General features: G+C 29.9%; 1 protein-coding gene across 5 annotated transcripts in view; it reads right to left on the bottom strand.

The window, feature by feature from the left end:
- LOC129912734 (oxysterol-binding protein 1) overlaps positions 1-21,414 on the bottom strand; it is a 45,786-nt gene that overhangs the window by 23,865 nt on the left and 507 nt on the right. For 2 of the 5 annotated variants that reach the window (XM_055991125.1, XM_055991126.1), the window contains 6 exons: positions 21,069-21,288; positions 20,774-20,977; positions 20,616-20,711; positions 15,410-15,572; positions 6,989-7,148; positions 1,417-1,467 (listed from right to left, as the gene is read on the bottom strand). In XM_055991125.1, the coding sequence (XP_055847100.1) occupies positions 1,417-1,467; positions 6,989-7,148; positions 15,410-15,572; positions 20,616-20,711; positions 20,774-20,977; positions 21,069-21,211 (817 nt within the window). In that variant the 5' untranslated portion in view covers positions 21,212-21,288. Of the gene's footprint in view, positions 1-1,416; positions 1,468-6,988; positions 7,149-15,409; positions 15,573-20,615; positions 20,712-20,773; positions 20,978-21,068; positions 21,321-21,414 lie in introns of all 5 variants that reach the window. The other 3 variants (XM_055991127.1, XM_055991128.1, XM_055991129.1) reach the window with 3 other exon arrangements.

Here is a 21,414-nt window from a genome sequence, read left to right as displayed (position 1 = left end):
GTTTAAAAAACAGGTTTATGCTTCATAAATTAATTTACCAACAAGTCCAGCCAAGCAAAAAGTGATGCGGTATTTTATAAAAAAGAAGTTTTGGTTTTTTATTAATTTCTCGAAAACGACAAGACATTTTTGAATACGGTTTTCCGTTTCCGTTAAAAAAGAAATAGGAGCATTGTATTTTGAAAACAGTACTTAATTAAATAAAATTTTGAAAAAAATTAGTGGGAATCAAAAGTTTAAAAAAATTTGATTATTATTTACCATGGAATATTTACTTTTCATGAGTCATGACAAACTTAAAGAGCTTTTTTTTAATTTTTCATTGAAATTTCATACAATTTAAAGTTTTGAAGGAGTGAGGTGCAAAAGTTAAAGTATGAAAAATAATTGTGCAATTTGTGATAATAGAGTCAAATTAACAGGATTGTTAATACAAAATATACCCCTAGTTTAAAGATGTTGGTTCTAACTACTAAACTAAAGATGTCTGCGTTAATTTTAAGCAGGAGTGTACCTAGTATAAAACTAGTTGTGAAATTTTTTTAATAAAACGAATTTAAATATATTTTATTTACACATTCACAAAATTCATTTTTGGTTTTTAGAGACTTTTTTAAATACATTAGGTGGCTATACGATTATGAGACCGATGGAAATTTTCACTAATTTGTCAATAATTCCTTATCTTAAACGCTCAAAAATTATTTTATTTTATTTTTATTTTATTTTTTCTGGACACAAATTATTTTAACTGTTGTGTAAAACATTATGTCATCAATTAAAGTCAAAAAAATGTATGAAAAAATAGTAGACCACCATTTTTTTAATATTTCGTATGTTTTTGCTGCAAAAATGCCTTTATTCTTTCGAAATCGGCAAGGTAGTTTACGAGAAATTCATAAATAAAAAAAACCGTTCTATGGTAGGTAACGTTAATAACGGTACACAAAATATATTTATTTATTCCAAACGTTGGCTCTTATGTTTAATGCTACACACAAACATTTTAATCAAAATAGTTATAGCTGTTTTTGAAAAAAAGTAACTTTTCTATTTTCGTTATATGAGAGATACCGTTAGATTTATTCCTAAAAAAATTTAATCTGTCCTCTAGGGAATCACTCAAAACTGTTTACTACCAAGTTTGAAGAAAATCGCTCCAGTAGTTCGAGGTACATAAAGACAGAATTGACAGAATTCTCCATCATCGTAACGCCATGTCTCATTGTTATTTAGAGTTCGATTTTTTTTACGAATCCTAAACTTGCCCTATAGTACCTACATACATATATCATAAGGTTCAAAGTAGAGATAAGAAAACACTTAATTAAAGTTTTAATTTCGTTTAACCAAAAGCGATTTCTATGATATAGCTGAATATGTCAGGCAATTTTAAATTCGATTTAATGAACTTACATTTTATGTAAAGGGAATCGTCGGGATTTGTAAGGGATGTATTTTTGGAGTCTGTAAATGAAAAAAGAACCAAGAAATAAAAATTAAATACAAAATAAAAATTAAATACAAAATAAAAATTAAATCCAAATTAAAAATTAAATACAAAATAAAAATTAAAAGAAAATTAAAATGAAAAGCGTTTTAAAAACAATTTGCAAAAATAAAATAAAATAAAATAAAATAAAATAAAATAAAATAAAATAAAACAAAATAAAATAAAACAAAATAAAAAGAAAATAAAATAAAAACAAAAAAAATTAGTGTAGTCCACGTTACAAAGCAAAAAAATAATAAACCATATAAATCATTAGTTCCCCACCTATTATTTTGTTCGACAAATCAATACCAACATATCGCTGGTCTTTAAAATAACACACTTTTATTGAGATTTTCATTTACGATCCCTTGATAACCGGTTTACTCACAAAGTGTGTTCTTTGGTTTCCGTCAGTGGGAAACTTTTATTTTCTTTTTTTTAGGTTTTGGTCAACAAGTGACTTTTATCGCTGAGAGAAAAAAAAATAAAAGTCTTTTAGTTACTAACAATCAGTATTAACAAATTTACGCGGTAATATACATCCGTCATTTGTTGACGTTATCTGAATTCAATTTTGTTGCATTGTTGGTGTTTTGCCAGTGTTGTAAACTGCTCACGATGGTGAATATTAAAAGGTGTAAAATCTTATTTACGATTAAAGATCGAAAATACACAAAGTGCCTCCAAATAACTACAAAATCAGATTTTTACTATTAAATGTTATTATCAGAAAAAGAATGAGGTACCAAATGCATTTTTCTGGCAAAAATAGGTTTATATACCTAGGAACTTTTTTAGGAAACGATAACCCTAAAACCAGCCATAAGAAATTTTATTTCTATTTCAAAATGGCTTCCATTTTCGTGTACGTTTTGAACAGACTTTGATTAAAATTTAATACTCTTGTATTAAAAAAAAGAAGACGAGTATTTATTTTAATTCTTTCCAGGATAAAGTTATAATTTCGAATTAGTTTTTAATCAAAATTTCTTATATTAGGTGTGTTTTTTTGTTTATCTATATAGATTTTGTGCAAAAAAACGACATCGAGATTTTTGAAATCAAAACAATTTACAAAAATCCAGATAATTATCCAGATTTTACTTTCTCTCGATAAAAACAGTTGTGTCAAGGTTGTGTCAAGGTTGTTTAATTGTTGTGTTCATTCAGAAATATCTGAAAATATTAACAAAAAAAAAAGCGGAGAAAATGAGGTTTGAAAAAAGCTCTCATAGAAAAAATAATCAAAAATTTGTTTGACATGGTTGCATTGAAAAGGTTATATTTCGAGATATAAGCAATGCACTTTTCAGATAAAAGTCTTAAATGGATCCTGATAATATTGTTGAACAAATATATATATATAAAATTACCAAAGTTTTTTGGAAAAATTAGAAATAAAAATAAAAAAGTTTCCACGTTTGATTTTTAAAAAATCGAAAAAAATCAATATGGCTACCTTCAAACGCTTATAACACAAGAACGACGCAAGTAAAGTTAATGGTCATGGTCTTAAAATGAAGCTAAGAATATACAAATAAGTTTTGGTTTTTTGTAAAAAAAAATTTTTTTGAATCCAACATGGATGCAATGGCCATACCACTTACCACTACGAAGTTAAAAAAAACACATGAGTACGGCACATTTTTGACAGACAGCTGCCAAAGTGTATGTACAGTTGTTGTGCCAAATATTTGCACGGATTTCAAAAATTCGTATAGATAAACAAAAAAACACACCTATTTTAACACTTTCGATTACATTTTTACTACGCATTTTGATTTTGTCTTGAGATTTCGTATTTATCCTTAACAACTGTCATTATATTATGTACCTATGTAATTTTTATAAAAAAAAAAAAAACTAAAGGAAAGAGCACTTTTATTATATTGACCCCTTTTGGTTTATTTTCGATGATAAAAGTTTTAGGTTGACTTTTAACTTTTATTTTTTACAAAAAAAGTCAACCGATGAGAGTAATTTTTAAAGTAAAAAAATAAACCTCAACCAAAGACCTAAAAAAATATCTTTTTAAAATAAAAGTCAGACCAAGACCTAAATAAAGTAGGTATATTCAATATCAGTCAGTGGGATACCGAATGAAAATAAAAGTCAACTGTTATTTTTGATCTCTGGTTTTAACCCTTTTAAGTCTTGGGAAGAGGGCGCTCATCAGTATTGAAGTATCAGATCATAGAGGAAGGAATACCTAGAGAGCCGACTCGTACCCCCCTTACCTTAAACACCCGCAAATTTAATTTCAGATAATCTCTCTTATTTTTCTCTTGTTTTCCTATCTGTGAATACGTGTGAAAAGTACAATTCGTTTAATACCTTCCTTTCACCAGTAGATGTCCTCACAAATTTTGAATTTAAACATGATTTTGGTTTGTACATGAACTTGAATAGCTCAAATAGCTCACTCCAGACACCCACCTTTCAATAAATATGTACAGAAATAAGAAAAAAAGGTTCGTGTTTTGAATTTATTATATTATTTTTTTATGACTTTATTTCCTACTGAGCACTTAAATTGTTTTTAATTGTTTTGAGCTCAACTCCACAGTTGAATGTGTTGGTGCCATTTAAAATGCACGGGAAAACTACCACATATAAGCACTGTGGAGTTTTTCCTCTCATTGCAGCTTGTAGGGTGGAAGAGAAAAACCAACCGAAGTCGCGTCTCTAGGTATTCCTTCCTCTATGTCTTGGCGTTAGAATTTCGCTAAAAAAAAAAAAAACGATTAGTCCACAAGTTCCCGATAACCCAGTAAATAAAATTTCATCTTTCTTTTGTGTCGAGTTACTCATTTTGTATTCATTAATTATTTTTTTATTTTTGGCAAAAAATAAATTAACGGACGAATTTAAATTAACAAAATGAATATGTCAAAAATATCAAGTAACTATAGGTTTTTATAAAAACGAAAGGCATATCATGAAAATTTATACTAAATCCCAACTAACTTCACCAGATAAATTTAAATAAGTTAATTTTTTTAAGTATTGGCACCTGCCTAGAACAGCATTCAAGCAAAAACTTTGAGCTTGTTGAGCGCCCAGTTTCACTTGAGCTACTTTCGTATGTAATACAAAATATATAAATAGCAAGATTTTAAGTGGGGAACAACGAAAATATGAAATCCAAAAAATTGGACCACCCTAACCTACATATTTAAAATATTTATAGACAAATTTTTTCTAGTATTTACATTATAACTGATTGAATTTAATTTTTTGACTAGAAGAGAAATAAATTAAACATTGGTGATTTTTTTTTTCTAAGAAAACTTTCTTCTCACTCTTCAAAATTGTTTACGTTTCCTAATGTAATACATAAATAGTGGAACTAACTTAATGTTTTTTTTTTCTCGATGGGGAGTTATTTTCGAACAGAACTGAACAGGGGCGGATCCAGGATTTTTTTCTGGGGGGGGGGGGGGCACAAGGGACGGATTGGCAAAAAAAACAGCAATAACAGTTAGAAATAAAGTGAAGTACCATACGACTGACTAACAAGCAGACAATTTTAACGACCCACAGTGGTCTAAAACCTGGCCAAAAATATTTAGGCACATTTCCCACATCAAATAGGTACCATATGACCAAAAAGTTATTCGGAAGGAAAAATTTTCATTTTCTTGTTACAGTAAAAGCCACTTAAGTGCTAACCCTCTTACTCCTGGATTAGCCGGAAGAAAAAAAAATATAAAAAATCAGAAAATGCACGTACAATTCTTTATTTAATTTTTTGACTTAAGTTGTTTCACCAAATAGTTTTTGAGAAATTAAGTTTTAAAGATGAAATTTTGAAAAAATAATGTTTACGTTTTTTAATTGATTTTGTATAAAATTTTGCAATATTATGGACATAATTATACCATTAGTTAATGACCTAGTAGTTTTTAGTCAAATACTAAAGACTTCCTTCTAATAAATATTAAAGTTCCTAAGAATAACAAAAAAAACTGAATCATACTTTTTTGCCGGGAAACCCAGTTTTGTTTTTTTTTATTTGCATTAACCTTTTGTAATCCGAGGTCGTAAATTTAAAAATTAATAAGTCAATCGATTGGCCTTTATCTTTAATAAAACACGTATTTTTTAAAAATTCAATAAAGTCATTATTTACTTAGTTATTTCGATATTTTGGGAGTAAAAAAAAAGTTTAAATAATTTATTTTTATATAAAAATGCAAAAATTCAAGCAAAAAACTATCTAATATTAATTTTTAGGCACTTTCCTAAAATCCAAAAATAAAACCCCGTGGGGTTTACTAACAAAAACTATTTTTTTTCTGAATTTCGTAGTTTTTACACAAATTTGCTTATTTTCAAAAAAAAGCCCAACTTTCAACATTAACTGTCAATTAAAAACTATTGGTGCTATTTATTAGAAATTTGAAGTACTATTTCGATAAAGCAATACTTAAAGATTATAATATTAGAAGCTTCAAAAGAAAAAAAAAATAGTTTGTAGAGCTTTTATGCAATCTTTTTCGGTTTGTTACAGAAATGTCACATGGGGCTACAAGGGGTTAAATTGTTTTATACCTCAAGAATATTGTGTTCAAATTGTAGGTCTCTTGGAGCCAACTTGACTAAGTTATGAGTATTTTAATACTTCCCTTAGGAACGTTTTAGTCTTTTAGTCCAGAGTTCAAAACTTTAAATCGTTATCCCCACAACTAATGTTTTCAACGCCGGTGCTCCTCATAACTTCAAAACTACTGCACCGATTTTTTTGAAATTTGGAACACTATTTTTTTTACATATTTGTAGAGGTATCCCTGGAGAAATTTTCTCAATAAAATAATATTTATAAAAATCTATAAGTAAGGTTCGCTTTTAAGGAGTTTTTTTTCAAGGAGTCTTTATTTTCGGGGTGCAAACTTGGGCAAACTTCTGAAATGCAAGTTTGTTCTACATATCCAGCAGTTCTATAATATATGTATAGTTTATGCAATTTTGTGACGTGTTCCGCTATTTTAAAAACACTAATGTTAAAAAAAAAACAACGAAAAAAGTTCAAATTTTTTGACCCCTCTGTATGAAAAAATAGAGTTGCATATACAATTATTTTTTTTATATCATTCAATGTCATTCGATGTCCATATCAAAATTTTTCACCAAAATCACTTTGAAAATTCACTTTTTTTTAAATCGAAAAAAAAAAAAAAAATTCGTGTGTACCCAACAAATAGCCGTTTATTTATTTGTGAGGTGGAGCTATTCATGGGAAAGGAATGCAACAATCAACAAAATTCGCATTTTCAGCCAGAAATAGACAAGAGTTTCACTCAAGTTCTTTCTGTTATTATTCATATATTTTTAAAACTCTTATAGTTTGATTTCCTTTAAGTATGAACTTTAAGTTCTGGGGGGGGGGGGGACCCGTGCCCCCCCCCCCTGGATCCCCCTATGGAACTGAAGAATGTGAACCTTTATAGAATTTTTATAATTGAAACCAATTTTTTTAATAATTCAACTTACTTGGCATAATCCGATGAGCAGCTTGTTCTAACTGAGTATGCTGCTTAGCTAACTGTTCGACCATCTCTTCTAAGCTTTGTCGCTTTTCGCGTTCGTGCTGAAGCATTTTTGACCATTTCTGCCCCTGAGATTCGGCTGTTTTTAGATAGTCCGAACAAGCCTGAAAAAGTTAAATATTTTTTAATGGTTTATTGTTAATTTATATTTATAATTAAAAAATATAAAAATATTAAATTTTAACTCCACTGAATTGAAAATTGTTTGTACATTGTAATTTGTATGCAGGACAAAATAAAATTTTGTATCTGAGATATTCCTATGGAACATTCAAGTGGAGGAAATTTAGATGACGCCAAACAATCCATCTTTTTAAATCTTTATGGGATATTCTACTATCTCAGGGAAATGATAAGAAAGAAAATGATAAGAATCCTTTTATATTGTGGAAAACACCATGATTCTACGATTTCAGAATAGGCTCGAGGATCGAAGCTCTTATATTTTTGCAAAATGGGTTTCTTGCCATAAAGTTAAGAATTTCACATTATTCCTCGATACAAAATTTAAGTATTGGATCGGTCTAGTAATTCTCCGGGCATGAATTCTATAAAAAAAACCTCTTTTGGAACTTATCCCCTTTTGCACCATATTTTTTTATCAAAATTTATCAATTCTTTAACTTTTCTTAAGTCAATCCGTATCTACATAAGTGTAAGTGAATGAAACAACAAAAAATTTAAGATATTTCGACAAAAACTTTAAAAATTCAGTAACATGAACCAAAAAATTCTTCTAACACGCAAAAATTTGGTCGATGAATACCGACACTTATTAAAATTACAGTGTGAACAGTGGCGTATTGAGGGGGGGGGGGCTCAGGGGGCTCAAGCCCCCCCAAGCCTTCAAGATCATGTTATTATTTAGCTGATTTTATCATTATGAACATGATTTACTGAAACTTTTTCGTAAATCTTAAAGATTTATAGGCAGCTCAGATGCTCGAGCCCCCTCCAAAATCTGAAACGGATGTTTATGTTTGTTTGAGTAAGAGCCTCAGCTGACGTTGAGGGTTGGCGTAATTTTTTTTCGGATTTTATTTCGGTTTGGAATTCTTCAGATCATTTTTTTTTGGTATTTTGACGTCGAATTACATCACCATTAAATTTTGCAAAACTTCTTAAGCAAAATGCAATCTCAAAACGCCGTCTTTTAAAGATATTAGAAATAGAAATTTTTGATATCTCAAAATCTTAGTGGCCAACATAGCTAATGGTTTCTCTTAGCAAATTCCATTTTGCGCTTTTGATTTGGATTAAAAAAGCAACATATTACGAAAAAATAATATGTATTTTGGATTAAACATCAACAAGAACTTCATTGAAAATTAATATTTGAGACTTTCACATTCTGCATTTAACTTTTTGGGCATTCACTTGCCGAAAGTGAAATTAGGTGTTCTGCATTTTTTCACTCATTTAGATTTTCTCATCGAATTCAGTTTACTTTGAATTTAGTGCCTTTTTCAATGAATTTGCAATTTTTGGACAAAATATTATCAAAAGTTATATTTTTATTGTTTTGTATAGTTTATTTGTTGTTGATTTAATACAAAATACATAATGCCTCATGGCATGAAATACAGTAGTCCCTCGATAATGTGAATTACCGATAGTGCGAATTTCTCTAAAATGTAAATCGCCAAAAATTTACATTGTCATCTCTATAATGTGAACTTTGAAAATTTTTAGACTCTGTAATGTGAATTTCTTTTGTAATGTGAATTTCTTTTGCTTGTGTGTTTTTCTTGTTCGTGCACGCAATTTTTTTATAATCCTGAGTAATAGACAACTGTTATTGTTCTAGATAAATCTTAAGATATATTGAATGCGATGACTTTTTTTTGATGTTTTGAAATGGAGTATACTCGTATAATTACTTGTATTGAAATTTTTTTTCAATAAATGCTTAAATTTAACTTCAAAAAATTTTTGTGTGTTACATTCATTGCTTATAAATATTGTTTTAATCAGTTTAATGAGAATTAAAAATAGTTCCAGTAATGTGAATCCTTCTAAAATCCGAAAACGCATTGTTTTAATTAGTTCACATTATCGAGGGACTACTGTATTATAATTCATCACTGCCTCTGTGTTTGCAGTGCGCAATTCTCCAGGTACCTTCCAAAATTGTGCACTCCTTCTGTGTTAGCAACCTCATTCGCTTTACACTAATTTATTTTTGTTTTAAAATTTGCAATAATACTGCCCATGTTTTGCATTTCACTTACATATTTGATTTGTCTCACAAAATGTGTCTTCTTCATTTTTCTTTTAAATTCTGCTTTTTCCATTAAAATTGCATCCATGTCCAAAGCAGTAGTAATTTCACTTTAGAAACAAAATAAAAATGAATGATCCTTCAGTTTTGACAGTTTGAAGCAATTTTGAAGTTTTCGAATCACTTTCGTTCAAATTGCAGAACATGAGCATTTATATCGAAAATAATAATGAGCCTATAGCTCAATAACTATAAACGTGATAGGAATAAATCTGTTAACAGTTTTGAATTCAGTACATGACAAAGTTCGAACGATATAAAGTGTTTTTTCATTGTGCAAACATTTTGCACTATAACAACTTGGACTACTTTTACTATGACAGGAGGAGACAGAGTACGAAGCTGTCGAGTAGTAGCAGTAAAATGCTACTTTACCACTTTCAGTACCGCACCACAGCTCTTCACTTTCGATCAAAGATGGATAAAAAAGAGAAACAAATTTTTTCGTACATTTTCCCTCTAAAAAAATTTTGAAAAATTTTCTAGCCCCTCCCCAAATTCTAACATTTAAGGGGAATTTGAATAAATTCGTGCACCTAAAATTAATATTGCCCGTGGTCTAGCCGATGTTAATAAAGAAAGAAAAATGTAAACAAAGAATAATTTTTTGTGGACTTTGTGAACTCCAAATGCATTTCGCCCAGGCACAACTATGCACTGCAGTTTTTCCCTTCTAAGACGCAAAAAAAATGTTTACAAGAGTACAACTGCAAAAGAAAAAAACAACTCTTTAAATGAAAAAAAAAACTAGTTTTCTATAAATATGTAATTTATTTGATATAAAAAAAGTTTTAAAATAAAGTTGGTATGCCCTTTTGTAGAATTTATTAATCAACATCTAAAACCAAAATTTCAATCAATGTCCCGTTTTCGAAAATTCGATTTTTCAAAAAAAAAAATTTTTTATCCAAAAATTATTTTTTCAAAATTTTATTATTGATTAATATAAAAATTGGAAATGGACAGAGCTTAAGTAATTGCAATGTTTGAAGGTCTCTTAATCCAGATTTTGGCGGTATTTTGAAAAACAATCTATGCAGTTTTAATCTTCTTCTTCCTTTTTCTCGGCGCTGTTATGATCTCGATGTCGAGGGGATCATAACCTTCCCACGTTACTGCTTCACACTAGTGATCCGCCTGTGGGGTTCGCCGGGTTGACCTCAGAAATCGGCGGCAAGCCTCCCGGTTTTGTATTGTTCCGTTTCTAAGGCCAACTGAATGCTGGTGTTTTTGCATTTGCTTGTACCAGGAGTTTTTAGGCCTACCTTTCTTTTTATTTCTATTTATTTCTATGCAGTTTTAATATAATTTTAAATTGCGTTTTTTTGTTAAACAGTGTAGGTATTGAAATCTATAATTTTTCTAAAAAACAAGAAGCCCAAAAAAGAAGTTTTATCAAAAATTTGGCAGAAACGTGTCAAGATATTATATTATTATATTATATTATATATTGTTTTTGCTCTCTAATAACATAAACAATATTTCAAATGCATTTCTTGCTGATTTTTGGTGAATTATTTCTCAAACATCGAATTTCACGGTATTGACTTTTAAACGTCCATATTTTGAGTTGCAGAATTTTTACATTCTTTGTTTGTACGTGTGACTTTTATATTTTAACAATATATATTAGGGTGGGTCAAAAAAATCGAAATTCTTTTTTTTGATTTGGTACTCCGAAAAATCGATTGCTAAACACCTCTAGAATATACACACCAAATATGAGCTCTTTATATTAATGGGAAGGTCCTCCGCTTTGCAATTTTCCATTTTTACCAATGCTCACTGATTTCAATAGTTTTCTCATGCATTGCGATTTGGATACGAATATCTTCTAAACGGTTAAGCAATCAATTTGATTCCAAGAAATTTTTTGTAGAACGTTTAAGCCCCTACAAGAATATATCTTGCTAATTTGAAAATAATGAAGTTTAAGTGAATTGGAAATTTTTTAAAAATATAAAATGTTTTTATATTTTTTTTTAACTTTGACCTCGAATATCTTTAGAATGGTTAGATTAATGAAAAAAATTATGAAGACCTTTTTTGTTGAGCAATCAATTTCCAGCAAGAATATGTCTTGCGCGTTTGATTACACTGGTCAACAAAATTAAACTTTTTTTTTGTTACAGAAACCAAGGTATACTTTTCTATAGGATTTTGATGTGCTGAGCTCGAATCCGAAGTCAAAAAAATTCTATCACATCACGTTTTTGAGATAATCCCGTTAGAAAATCGAAAATGCCGCTTTTTATCAGTTTTCGAGGTTATTTCTTATCGTTTGGTTATTTGTTACAAATAAATTTTGTAACGGTTTCTAAAAGAACTAAATCTTGTCTTTCTAAATCCGTTTAAATCTCTTAAATATCTCTTTTCTTCTTCTAGAAAACTTAAGTTGAAATCAACTAGTTTGGTATATCTCATGGTTTATTTGCTTTTTATAGCAAATCTCGAAAAGTTCTTTGCCAATCACTTTCAAATTTTGACACAACGTATCATTTCCATTTCTGTAAGTTCTTATATTATTTTTAACAAGAAAAAAGTTGTGTTTTTCTCACTAGTAATTATTTAGTATAACTATCTGACACGGTCACGCTTTGATGTATCTCACCGTGATTCACCACCTTCGCAAATATAAAAACTTGCGAGATTCTTAATGGAACGTTGTGTCAAAATTTGAAAGAAAAGCAAAGAACTTTTCGAGATTTGTTATAAAAAGCAAATAAACATGAGATATACCAAACACGTTTATTTCAACTTAAGATTTCTCGAAGAAGAGAAGATATAGAAATTTAGAAAGACAAGATTTAGTTCTTTTAGAAACCGTTACAAATTTATTTAAAACAATTAACCAAAAGCTAAAAAATAATCTCGAAACCTGGCAAAAAGGGGCATTTTCGATTTTCTAACGGGATTATCTCAAACACGTGATGTGATAGAATTGTTCTGACTTCAGATTCGAGCTCAGCACCCAAAAAACCTATAGAAAAGTATATCTTGGTGTCTGTAACAAAAACCTTGTTGACCAGTGTTATTATAATTTTTCAATTTGTGACAAAATTAAGAACAAAAAACGAGTTTTTAAAGATTTTCTATATTTTTGGACCTCAAATATCTATTCAACGGTTAGATAAACGAAAACAGTGTATAAGGCCTTTTTTGTAGAGCGTTCAATTTCCTACAAGAATATGAAAAGAAATTTGGTAAAAAGTCAATTAATAAAAAAATTATTTTTTTTTAATAGAAGCTTGATGTAAAAATGGAAAATTGCAAAGCGGAGGACCTTCCCATTAATATAAAGAGCTAATATTTGGCGTGTATATTCTAGAGGTGTCTAGCAATCGATTTTTCAGAGTACCAAATCAAAAAAAAAGAATTTCGATTTTTTTGACCCACCCTAATATATATATTGATTCTAGAATCTTTTTTCTACCACGTTTTGTTAAAAAATATCTTTTTGACCTTTTTCTAAATTTACCTCAGTTTACTCTACTAAAATTTCAAATTTCAAAGAACCCGGGATCTTATACTATTAAGACTAATAAAAAAGACTATTTGTGTGTAAGACTTTATAGGCTATTGATTATGTCATTTAGAAAGGAAGTAAGACGTTCACGGGTTTTTATTGCAGGAATCGTTCAATGGGTTATAAGAGAAGATAAAACCGCGGAGTGCTATTAAATGAGAGGGTGGAAACTGAAGATAGGGGTGTAAAAGCCCCCTTTTTGGTTTTTTCAATATATCTCGTAAACCGAGCAAAATTTTAATAAATTGCTCTCATAACTTTTTGTAGAGAATTGAATTTCCTATTAGAATAATGTTTTTTAAAAATTGAAAAAAAAAATTTCCATACCAAAATAGTTGAAACAATCATAAAAAAAATATCAAAAAAATCGATTTTTTGAGTTTTTTTGCTTTTTTAGTTGTACATTTTTTTGGGTTGAGATTGACATAAACATTGCTCCAAAGAAAGAAAGAAGATTACATTTCCTTCAAAATGCTGTACTCACTAAATTTTTTTATTGAAAATTAACCGAAGTATGGCCATTTGAATCTATCTTTTTTTTCGCATTTTTAGTTTTACTCAAGAAAAACAGAAACATTTGAGGGGAAAGTACGATAACTTAAGCACCAAGAACTGATAATGAGATTTTGTAGAGGGGTTAAATACAATCGTTGTTTACTATGGGAGGGGGGTCTATGTCCCCCCGTTTCGGCGGGAGGGGCAATTTTCTAAAAAAAATACTTAAAATAAAAAAAAATTATTAAAAAACAACGGCAACACTTACAGTTTTGATTGATACTTTTTTCAAAAGCTAGAATTATAAACTTAATATTTATTTTAAAATGAAGTTATTTTAATCATTGTTTTTGAAATACCCGATTTCAAAGTCAAAACTTGTGAAAAAAAAAGTTTAAAAAGCACATTGAGTAAAATTTTCACAAAGACTGTGGACTTCAATACGAAATTGATCGACAAAGTAAACTGCCTTAATTGATTTCTTATCAAATCATGAAAATCATAATGTTCCTATGCCTTCTACTTTTTGAGAAAATTGAAAAATAGACAAAATACAGTGGAATCTCGCTAACTTGAACACATACAAAACCAGGCCTGTTCAAGTTATTGGATTGTTCAAGTTACTGAAACATATAAAAAAGTATGAATTCAATTTGTTATTATAAATTAATGTAAATGACGCAAAACACGATTACGAACGTAGTAACCTACATTGAAGAAATTCAAACTTCTGTTCAAATACATTTTTTTTTGTTCAAGTTACAGAGCTTCAAATACTTAAATTATTCAACTTATAGAGTCAGCAATAAAAAAGTTCAAGAAAATAGGATGTTCAAGTTATTGGATTGTTCAAGTTATCGTATGTTCAAGTTAGCGAGAGTCCACTGTACTTTCATTATCGGAATCACTCGTTTATTTCAAAAACAATTGATTAAAATAACTTCATTTTAAAATTAATATTAAGTTTATAATTCTAGCTTTTGAAAAAAGTATCAATCAAAACTGTAAGTGTTGCCGTTGTTTTTTAATAATTTTTTTTTATTTTAAGTATTTTTTTTAGAAAATTGCCCGTCCCGCCGAAACGGGGGGGACATAGACCCCCCTCCCATAGTAAACAACGATTGTATTTAACCCCTCTACAAAATCTCATTATCAGTTCTTGGTGCTTAAGTTATCGTACTTTCCCCTCAAATGTTTCTGTTTTACTTGAGTAAAACTAAAAATGCGAATAAAAGATAGATTCAAATGGCCATACTTCGGTTAATTTTCAATAAAAAAAATTAGTGAGTACAGAATTTTGAAGGAAATTTAATCTTTTTTTCTTTGGAGCAATGTTTATGTCTTTCTCAACCCAAAAAAATGTACAACTAAAAAAGCAAAAAAACTCAAAAAATCGATTTTTTTGATATTTTTTTTATGATTGTTTCAACTATTTTGGTATGGAAATTTTTTTTTTTTCAATTTTTAAAAAACATTATTCTAATAGGAAATTCTCTACAAAAAGTTATGAGAGCAATATATTAAAATTTTGCTCGGTTTACGAGATATATTGAAAAAACCAAAAAGGGGGCTTTTACACCCCTATCTTCAGTTTCCACCCTCTCATTTAATAGCACTTCGCGGTTTTATGTTCTTTTATAACCCATTGAACGATTCCTGCAATAAAAACCCGTGAACGTCTTAGTTCCTTATTGCCCTGTTTTTTCAATAGCCTATTAAGTCAAAATGCAGCCTTTATTTATTTTTAATTAAAAAGCAATAAATCATTGAACATGGCCAGTTAACTAAAAAAATTAAAAAAGAAAAAAAAATTAACTCTTCTCAATGTCTCACGTTGAAAAAATATGAATTTGATTCACTGAAATGTTTTAAGATAAGAAAGTAAATGGATCAATATTAATTTAATTATTATAACCCCGAACACACTTTATTAGCAAGAATAAAGCCCATATTTATGCACATACGATTTATAGGACTGAGTCGACGAGTTATCTTTTATTGCTTATTTTATTTTTTGTTATAAAAAATCTTAACATATGTACATATATAAAATATTTACTCACGTTAATCATTGCATTGGAAGTAATACGAAACAACGTTGCACGTTCATTGACAATCTTACTTCTATTAGCAAAATCATCACCGCTTTCTAGGTCAGCTAGTGCCCTCTGAAGTGCCAATCCATGTTTTGTAATTAAATCGGAACAGGTACGAAGATTTTCCAATCTAAAAAAAAAAAAAAAACAACAAATAAAACTTTTTGAATATAAGGCAAAAGCGATTTCATATCGAATTCAAAAGTCTTGCGGCTGTAATTCATGACATCATTTTTCCAGCTAATGTGACGATAAATCAACTATAATTCACATTCCTGTTTTCGAAATGATGCTTGTAGTTTTTTTTACATTCAATAAAACTTAAATTTGTTTGATTAAAAAAAAAAAAAACTCAATGGGTCCTATCAAAAAAAGATTAGATCTTTGGAAATTTTTTTAGATCGATCTCAAGAAAATGTTCTAAAAATGGAATAGAACTCATTCTTTTTTGCATATGACCCAACATACACACATAAACATTTGTTTCAAAAATGTTCAATTAATTAATTTTTTGGTTTTCTAATTATGTACAAACATTTTAAGAAAACAAACAGATACGGTACGTTTGAAATGATTATGTATATCATATTCATATCTATTAATCATACAATTTTTTGTCAGCTCTTTGCAAATAAAGGGTAAATTGTGAAAATAATTTTTCGTTGCTCATTTATAATTTTTAAATGCTATATATGTAGGTAATTTTAATTTTCAGACATACTTTCACTTTCACTGCTGCACATCACTGCTGTATAACACCTCCTTACGAATGTCAATTAGCAATATATGTATAATTGTTTAAAATTAAAATTTAATTTCGCTTTCAAATAACTTTACCCCTTAAATAACAATAATTTTTAGGCTTAATTTGATGCCATTTTTAGGAGTGACTTAGTCCACTTTCATAATTAAGGGCACAATTGTTATTTAATTCTTACTTAGTAATTGTATTCGAGGTGTATGATTTTCGCTCATATGAAAAAAAGGAAACTTGTTCATTGCAGACAAGTTACATCTTTGACTTGTTTTTATTTACGTTCTATAAATAATTGAAAATTATTCACTTTTGTAATGACTAAATATCGATAGATTGTCTTAAAATTAGTTCCAAGACATTCGATTTTACTTCAAATACCTCATTCCCTTCATTCAAATCTTTCAAAACAAAACGAATGAATGTTCTCCCAATGCATTATCGAAGGAGTATTTCACCCATTTAATTCAAAACATTTGATTCAGAGTACCCATAAAAATGAGCACTCGTAAGCAAATACACCGAGTGCTTAGAGTACACCGAATACTCTAACCTCTTACGTCTAACGGATGCAAGTGCACCCATAATCTATTCTGAATAACGCTGAGTTTTTGCCTATCTGTTTATTTCTTTGAAATATTTTGTTTGACTTTACAATTCGCACATTATTTCTGCAATTATGGTGCAAAACCATTATTTGCTCAATCAAACCGGTTTGTATAAGATATATCTACTAGGAAATAGCGCTACTTTTTTTTCAAAACTCAACAAATGTTTTTTTTTCAAGTTTTTCAGGAGAAGGTATTTTGTTTCCTATTTGAATACAAAACCAAAAGTAGAAACGAGGAGTTGTTCTTTTTTGCAAAGCTAATCGATAGGTTCAACTTTTATTTTCAGATTTGGATCGATTTGTCCTTATTTTGAACATGAAAACAAAATGAAACAAATCCAAAAGTACACTTTTTTAAACCTAACGTTTATGCATAATATATGTACCATTGAATAACTGAAATCAATCAACCCATGTTAAAACTAAAATAATAATATTTGATAATTAAAAAAAGATAAGTCTTTCCAACAACAGGCAAACTTTTAGTTTTGCAAAAACCTGCAATTTTGTTTAGTTTTGCACAACTTCGTAGTGTTTTGTTGAGTTTTGCAAAACCTCCATACATTTTGTATTGGTTTTCTGGAGTTTTGAAAAAACGGTTCTCTTAAATATTTTTTTAAATAAAAACGATTAGCTTTTTTGCGCCTGGCAAAGCGCAAAAATAATTTTTATTATTTTTTCTTCATCAAAAATTTTGAGTAGGATTTCCCAAATATCAACACTGATGAAAAATGTATATGCACACACCGAGAGAAAGGAAAACGTAAACTTATACACTTCGTCAAAATTCTATCGGCAGCTTGGTTTAGCTTGTATTCCTATCGGCAGCTGCGTGTTGTTTTTGTAGTGCATGTAAACGCCAACTGCGGATACGAATAGCAATGCCAAAAAAACACACCTAATATATAATTTTTGCATTTTTGGCGTTTGTTGAGTTTTGAAAAAAAAAAAAATGCGACTCAATTATGCCACTGCTTTTCAAACAAATAAATCCATTTCATTCGTTGTTGCGTGTACTCCCTGTATTTTTCATTCCTTATTCAAGCACCTACTCTCGGAAGAGAAATCTAACAGAGGATTCTACTCGGTATAAAGAAATCGAATACTGTGCAGTGTTTGATTTTTGTTGACGGAGTCTCATTTTCATTGCACTCTATTTGGTATGACAACAACAAATAGAGTGCACTGAAGTAGTGTACCCGTTTGAAAAGGCAAATGAATGGATTCATGAAAACCTCTAATTGTTATGATGTTATGATTGTAAGTTTTTTCTGTTATACTTTAAGAGCCCCCGCACACTACAGACTCCTAGTGTTATTAACATAAACATTTTTTTCTAATTTTGCTCAAGTCAACAAACTTAATTGAGGTCGAATAAACAAGATCGAATAAATAGAAAATTAAGGCGACTGACAATTTTTCGAACTTCTGTCACTGTGATCGAGTATCACATCAAAAAGAATATAATTGAACACTTTTTAGCTGGCGGATGAAAACATCTTGAATTGCTTTGAGAGAAAAGTTCTTCGTGCGATTTTTGGTCCCGTATGTATTAATGGTGATTGAAGAAGAAGATACAACAACGAGCTTTACGGGTTGTACAAAGACGCTAACCTAGCCAAGAGAGTGAAGGTGCAGCGCCTGAGTTGACTAGGTCACGTGGAGCGCATGGACAACAATGCTCCTGCCCGGAAAGTTTTCGTCTCCAACCCAGAGGGACGGCACAGTAGAGGAAGACCTCGTCTGAGGTGGCGCAACCAAGTGGAAGAGGACCTCAATCAACTTGGCGTGCGCAACTGGAAGCAGCGAGCTAAGGATAGAGCTGGCTGGCGAAGCTTGTTGGTTGAGGCCCAAATCCAGAGTGGATTGTAGCCGCCTTACGGCGCTGGTCACCCTAAGTAAGTAAGTACTTTTTAGCTGTATGTCCTATTCTACAAGAATTACGTACTGTGATCATGCCTTAAAATATCGCAATAGTTTTGAGCTATAAACTAAACTTTTATTTATTATTGTTTTTTTGCAAGTAATTTTTTTTTCTTGTTAAATTTTTGAAAAATTATAGTGGATAATTCAAAAGAAAAAAAAATTGTACCTACCAAATCTTTTTTCTTTAATAAATAATAAATAAATAATAATAAATAATAACACTGTGCAAGTCGAAATCTTTGGATAAATTCACAAACGTCAAATTTGTTGGTAGTGATTACGCATCACTGCGTTTTTGCGATGCTGATTCTTGCATAGCTGATTACGATGCGATGCTGATTGACAAAAAGTTTTACGTTTAAAAACAATTTTTGCTTAATGATCGAAATGATACTAATACAAACTCTTTGTTGTAATTAAAATATGGAGCAACACATTTTATCTCTCAAAGAACTTTCCTCCACAATACTGACTTCGATTTTCTGCCTGCAATAAATTCACCTTCATATTTTAATCTGGTTTCTATTATTAGTTTAATTTGTGGGCTGGTAAAATATTCCCTGAAATTCATCAAATTAATTAATTTAGAACTTGTTTAAATACTTTTCATTGTCCTTTTCCGCCATTTTTACTCCAAATTGCGTCGGTATCAACAACTTATCAAGAAAATTCTTGATGCTTTTTTTTTATATTTGCGCATCAGTTTATCAAAGTTTGTAAAAATGAACAATCAGCATTTCTCAATAAGCTTTGAATTGAATTTTGAACAATCAACATTTTAAGTGATATTTATTATTTGCGTTTATGAACGTGCTACAGGAGTGATCGCAAATCATCTCTGCAGTGATGCGTTTGTGAATTTACACTTCGATTTGTCGGGACGACTTCGAACAAAATTTCTTTCGGAAGTTTTTTCAATAATTTTGAGCATTTTGCCCGGTTTAAAGTCATTTTTCTTGCTCAAACGCTATTTACTACCAGCATAAACTACTGGCTTTGTAAAAATGTATATCTTAGTAATGATTGTGTTCCCGTTGTGTTGTAATACATTTTTTTTTTACATTTGAAGCCGATTTGTGAGAAAATTGCTTCTGCTTATCCTTAACTCCCATATAATTTTTTTCTGTAAATAATCTTTATTACACATCATTTTATTTTATTTATGAAATTAAAAAAAAAAGTTTTGAAAATAAGTTTATTATTAGTTAAAAAAACAAAACGGCAACACCGGCAATTTTTAACCACATAGATTTTAAAGTTTTTTTCATTGCCGACGTTTAAGAACAGAAATTATCAAAATTGGATCTGTAATTTGCCTTAGTTACTCCACTAAAACATAATAAAACGATAACAATGCAAAAAAATCCAAATTTCTTGAATTTTTTCAACAAAATCTTGGTATATTGTTAAATAAATTGCATTAAATTGTTTATTTGTCTTTATGTAAATAAAGTTTTAGCAGAAAAAATAACAATATAAACAAGAAAAATGACTTTAAACCGGGAAAAATGCTTAAAATTATTGAAAAAACTTCCGAAAAAAATTTTGTTCGAAGTCGTACCTATAAATCGAAAAACTAATGCTGCCAATCGAGTTCTAAGGTCCAAAATAGGGGGGAACAATCAACAGCGCACTTGTCTTAAATTTTTTTTTTTGAAAAAACTTGCACAGTGTAATTGACCTTTGCTTCCGGCGTTTGCCTCATAGGCATATAAAAACAATCAGCAAAATATAACAAAAAAAAAAAAATTCTTGGGCTTTCACCGACATTTGTTCAATACAAATAAACAAATATTATTTTAGAACTACATTATTTAAATCCCATCAACTTCTTCTTTCTACAAAATAATTTGTGATTAAAATGCTGGTTTTATATAACTCACCTTTCTGTTAATTCTTTAACAGCAACATTGATTTCCTGACTTGGAGCAACCATCGAAGCTGTTTCATCTTCATCCTCGTCACTTTCCATAGCTCTTCTGCAAACCATAAGCAAACATAAGCAAAAGCAAAATGTACAAATTCAAAACACAAAACTTACATAGCTTTAGCTTTAGCCAGCTCCAATGCTGTAACCCAACTCTGGCGCTCCACTTCATTGGCGGCTTTAATATGAAAAGTTTGTGTACCACCGTTGGAAATGACGAATGTACATGAATCCACAGTGTGTATCAAAGCTCCATGCAAAGATATAGTGCCACGACATGTGTGAGCCATCTCAGCCTGATTCCTAGAATTGGATTTTCTTTTGCAATGATTGCGAAAACAAAATTAAAAAAAACACCATGAACAAGAAAGAACGAGGGGTGAAGATGGGTGGGAAGTTTTGTTCATACCTGTAGTAGGAGAGGACACCATTCGACAAGACAAACCAACGTCGCTGGTAGCCCTTCAAGTAATTTGTCCACTTGAGGAGCCATCCCTTCATTTCCGGATCACCTTTCTCAACCACGGATGTTCCTCCTGCAACCTCTGACATTTTGCTTCTTGCTTTCTTCTTTGTATTGGCTTTTCAACGAACACCGTGCAATTAATATTTTATGCGCGTCTTTGTATCTACAAGTTTATTGTGTATTATCACAAATTTACTATCGTCAGGGTTGTGAAAAGTGTTAATTTCAATTATTTTACATATATATATATAATGTGCACTTTAATACTTAGGTATACGTCTAATAAATA

The sequence above is a fragment of the Episyrphus balteatus genome, chromosome 2 (genome assembly GCF_945859705.1).
Source record: "Episyrphus balteatus chromosome 2, idEpiBalt1.1, whole genome shotgun sequence".
Taxonomy (NCBI): domain Eukaryota; kingdom Metazoa; phylum Arthropoda; class Insecta; order Diptera; family Syrphidae; genus Episyrphus; species Episyrphus balteatus.
Note: the sequence above shows the minus strand (reverse complement) of the source record. Positions and strands in the feature narration are given on the sequence as shown.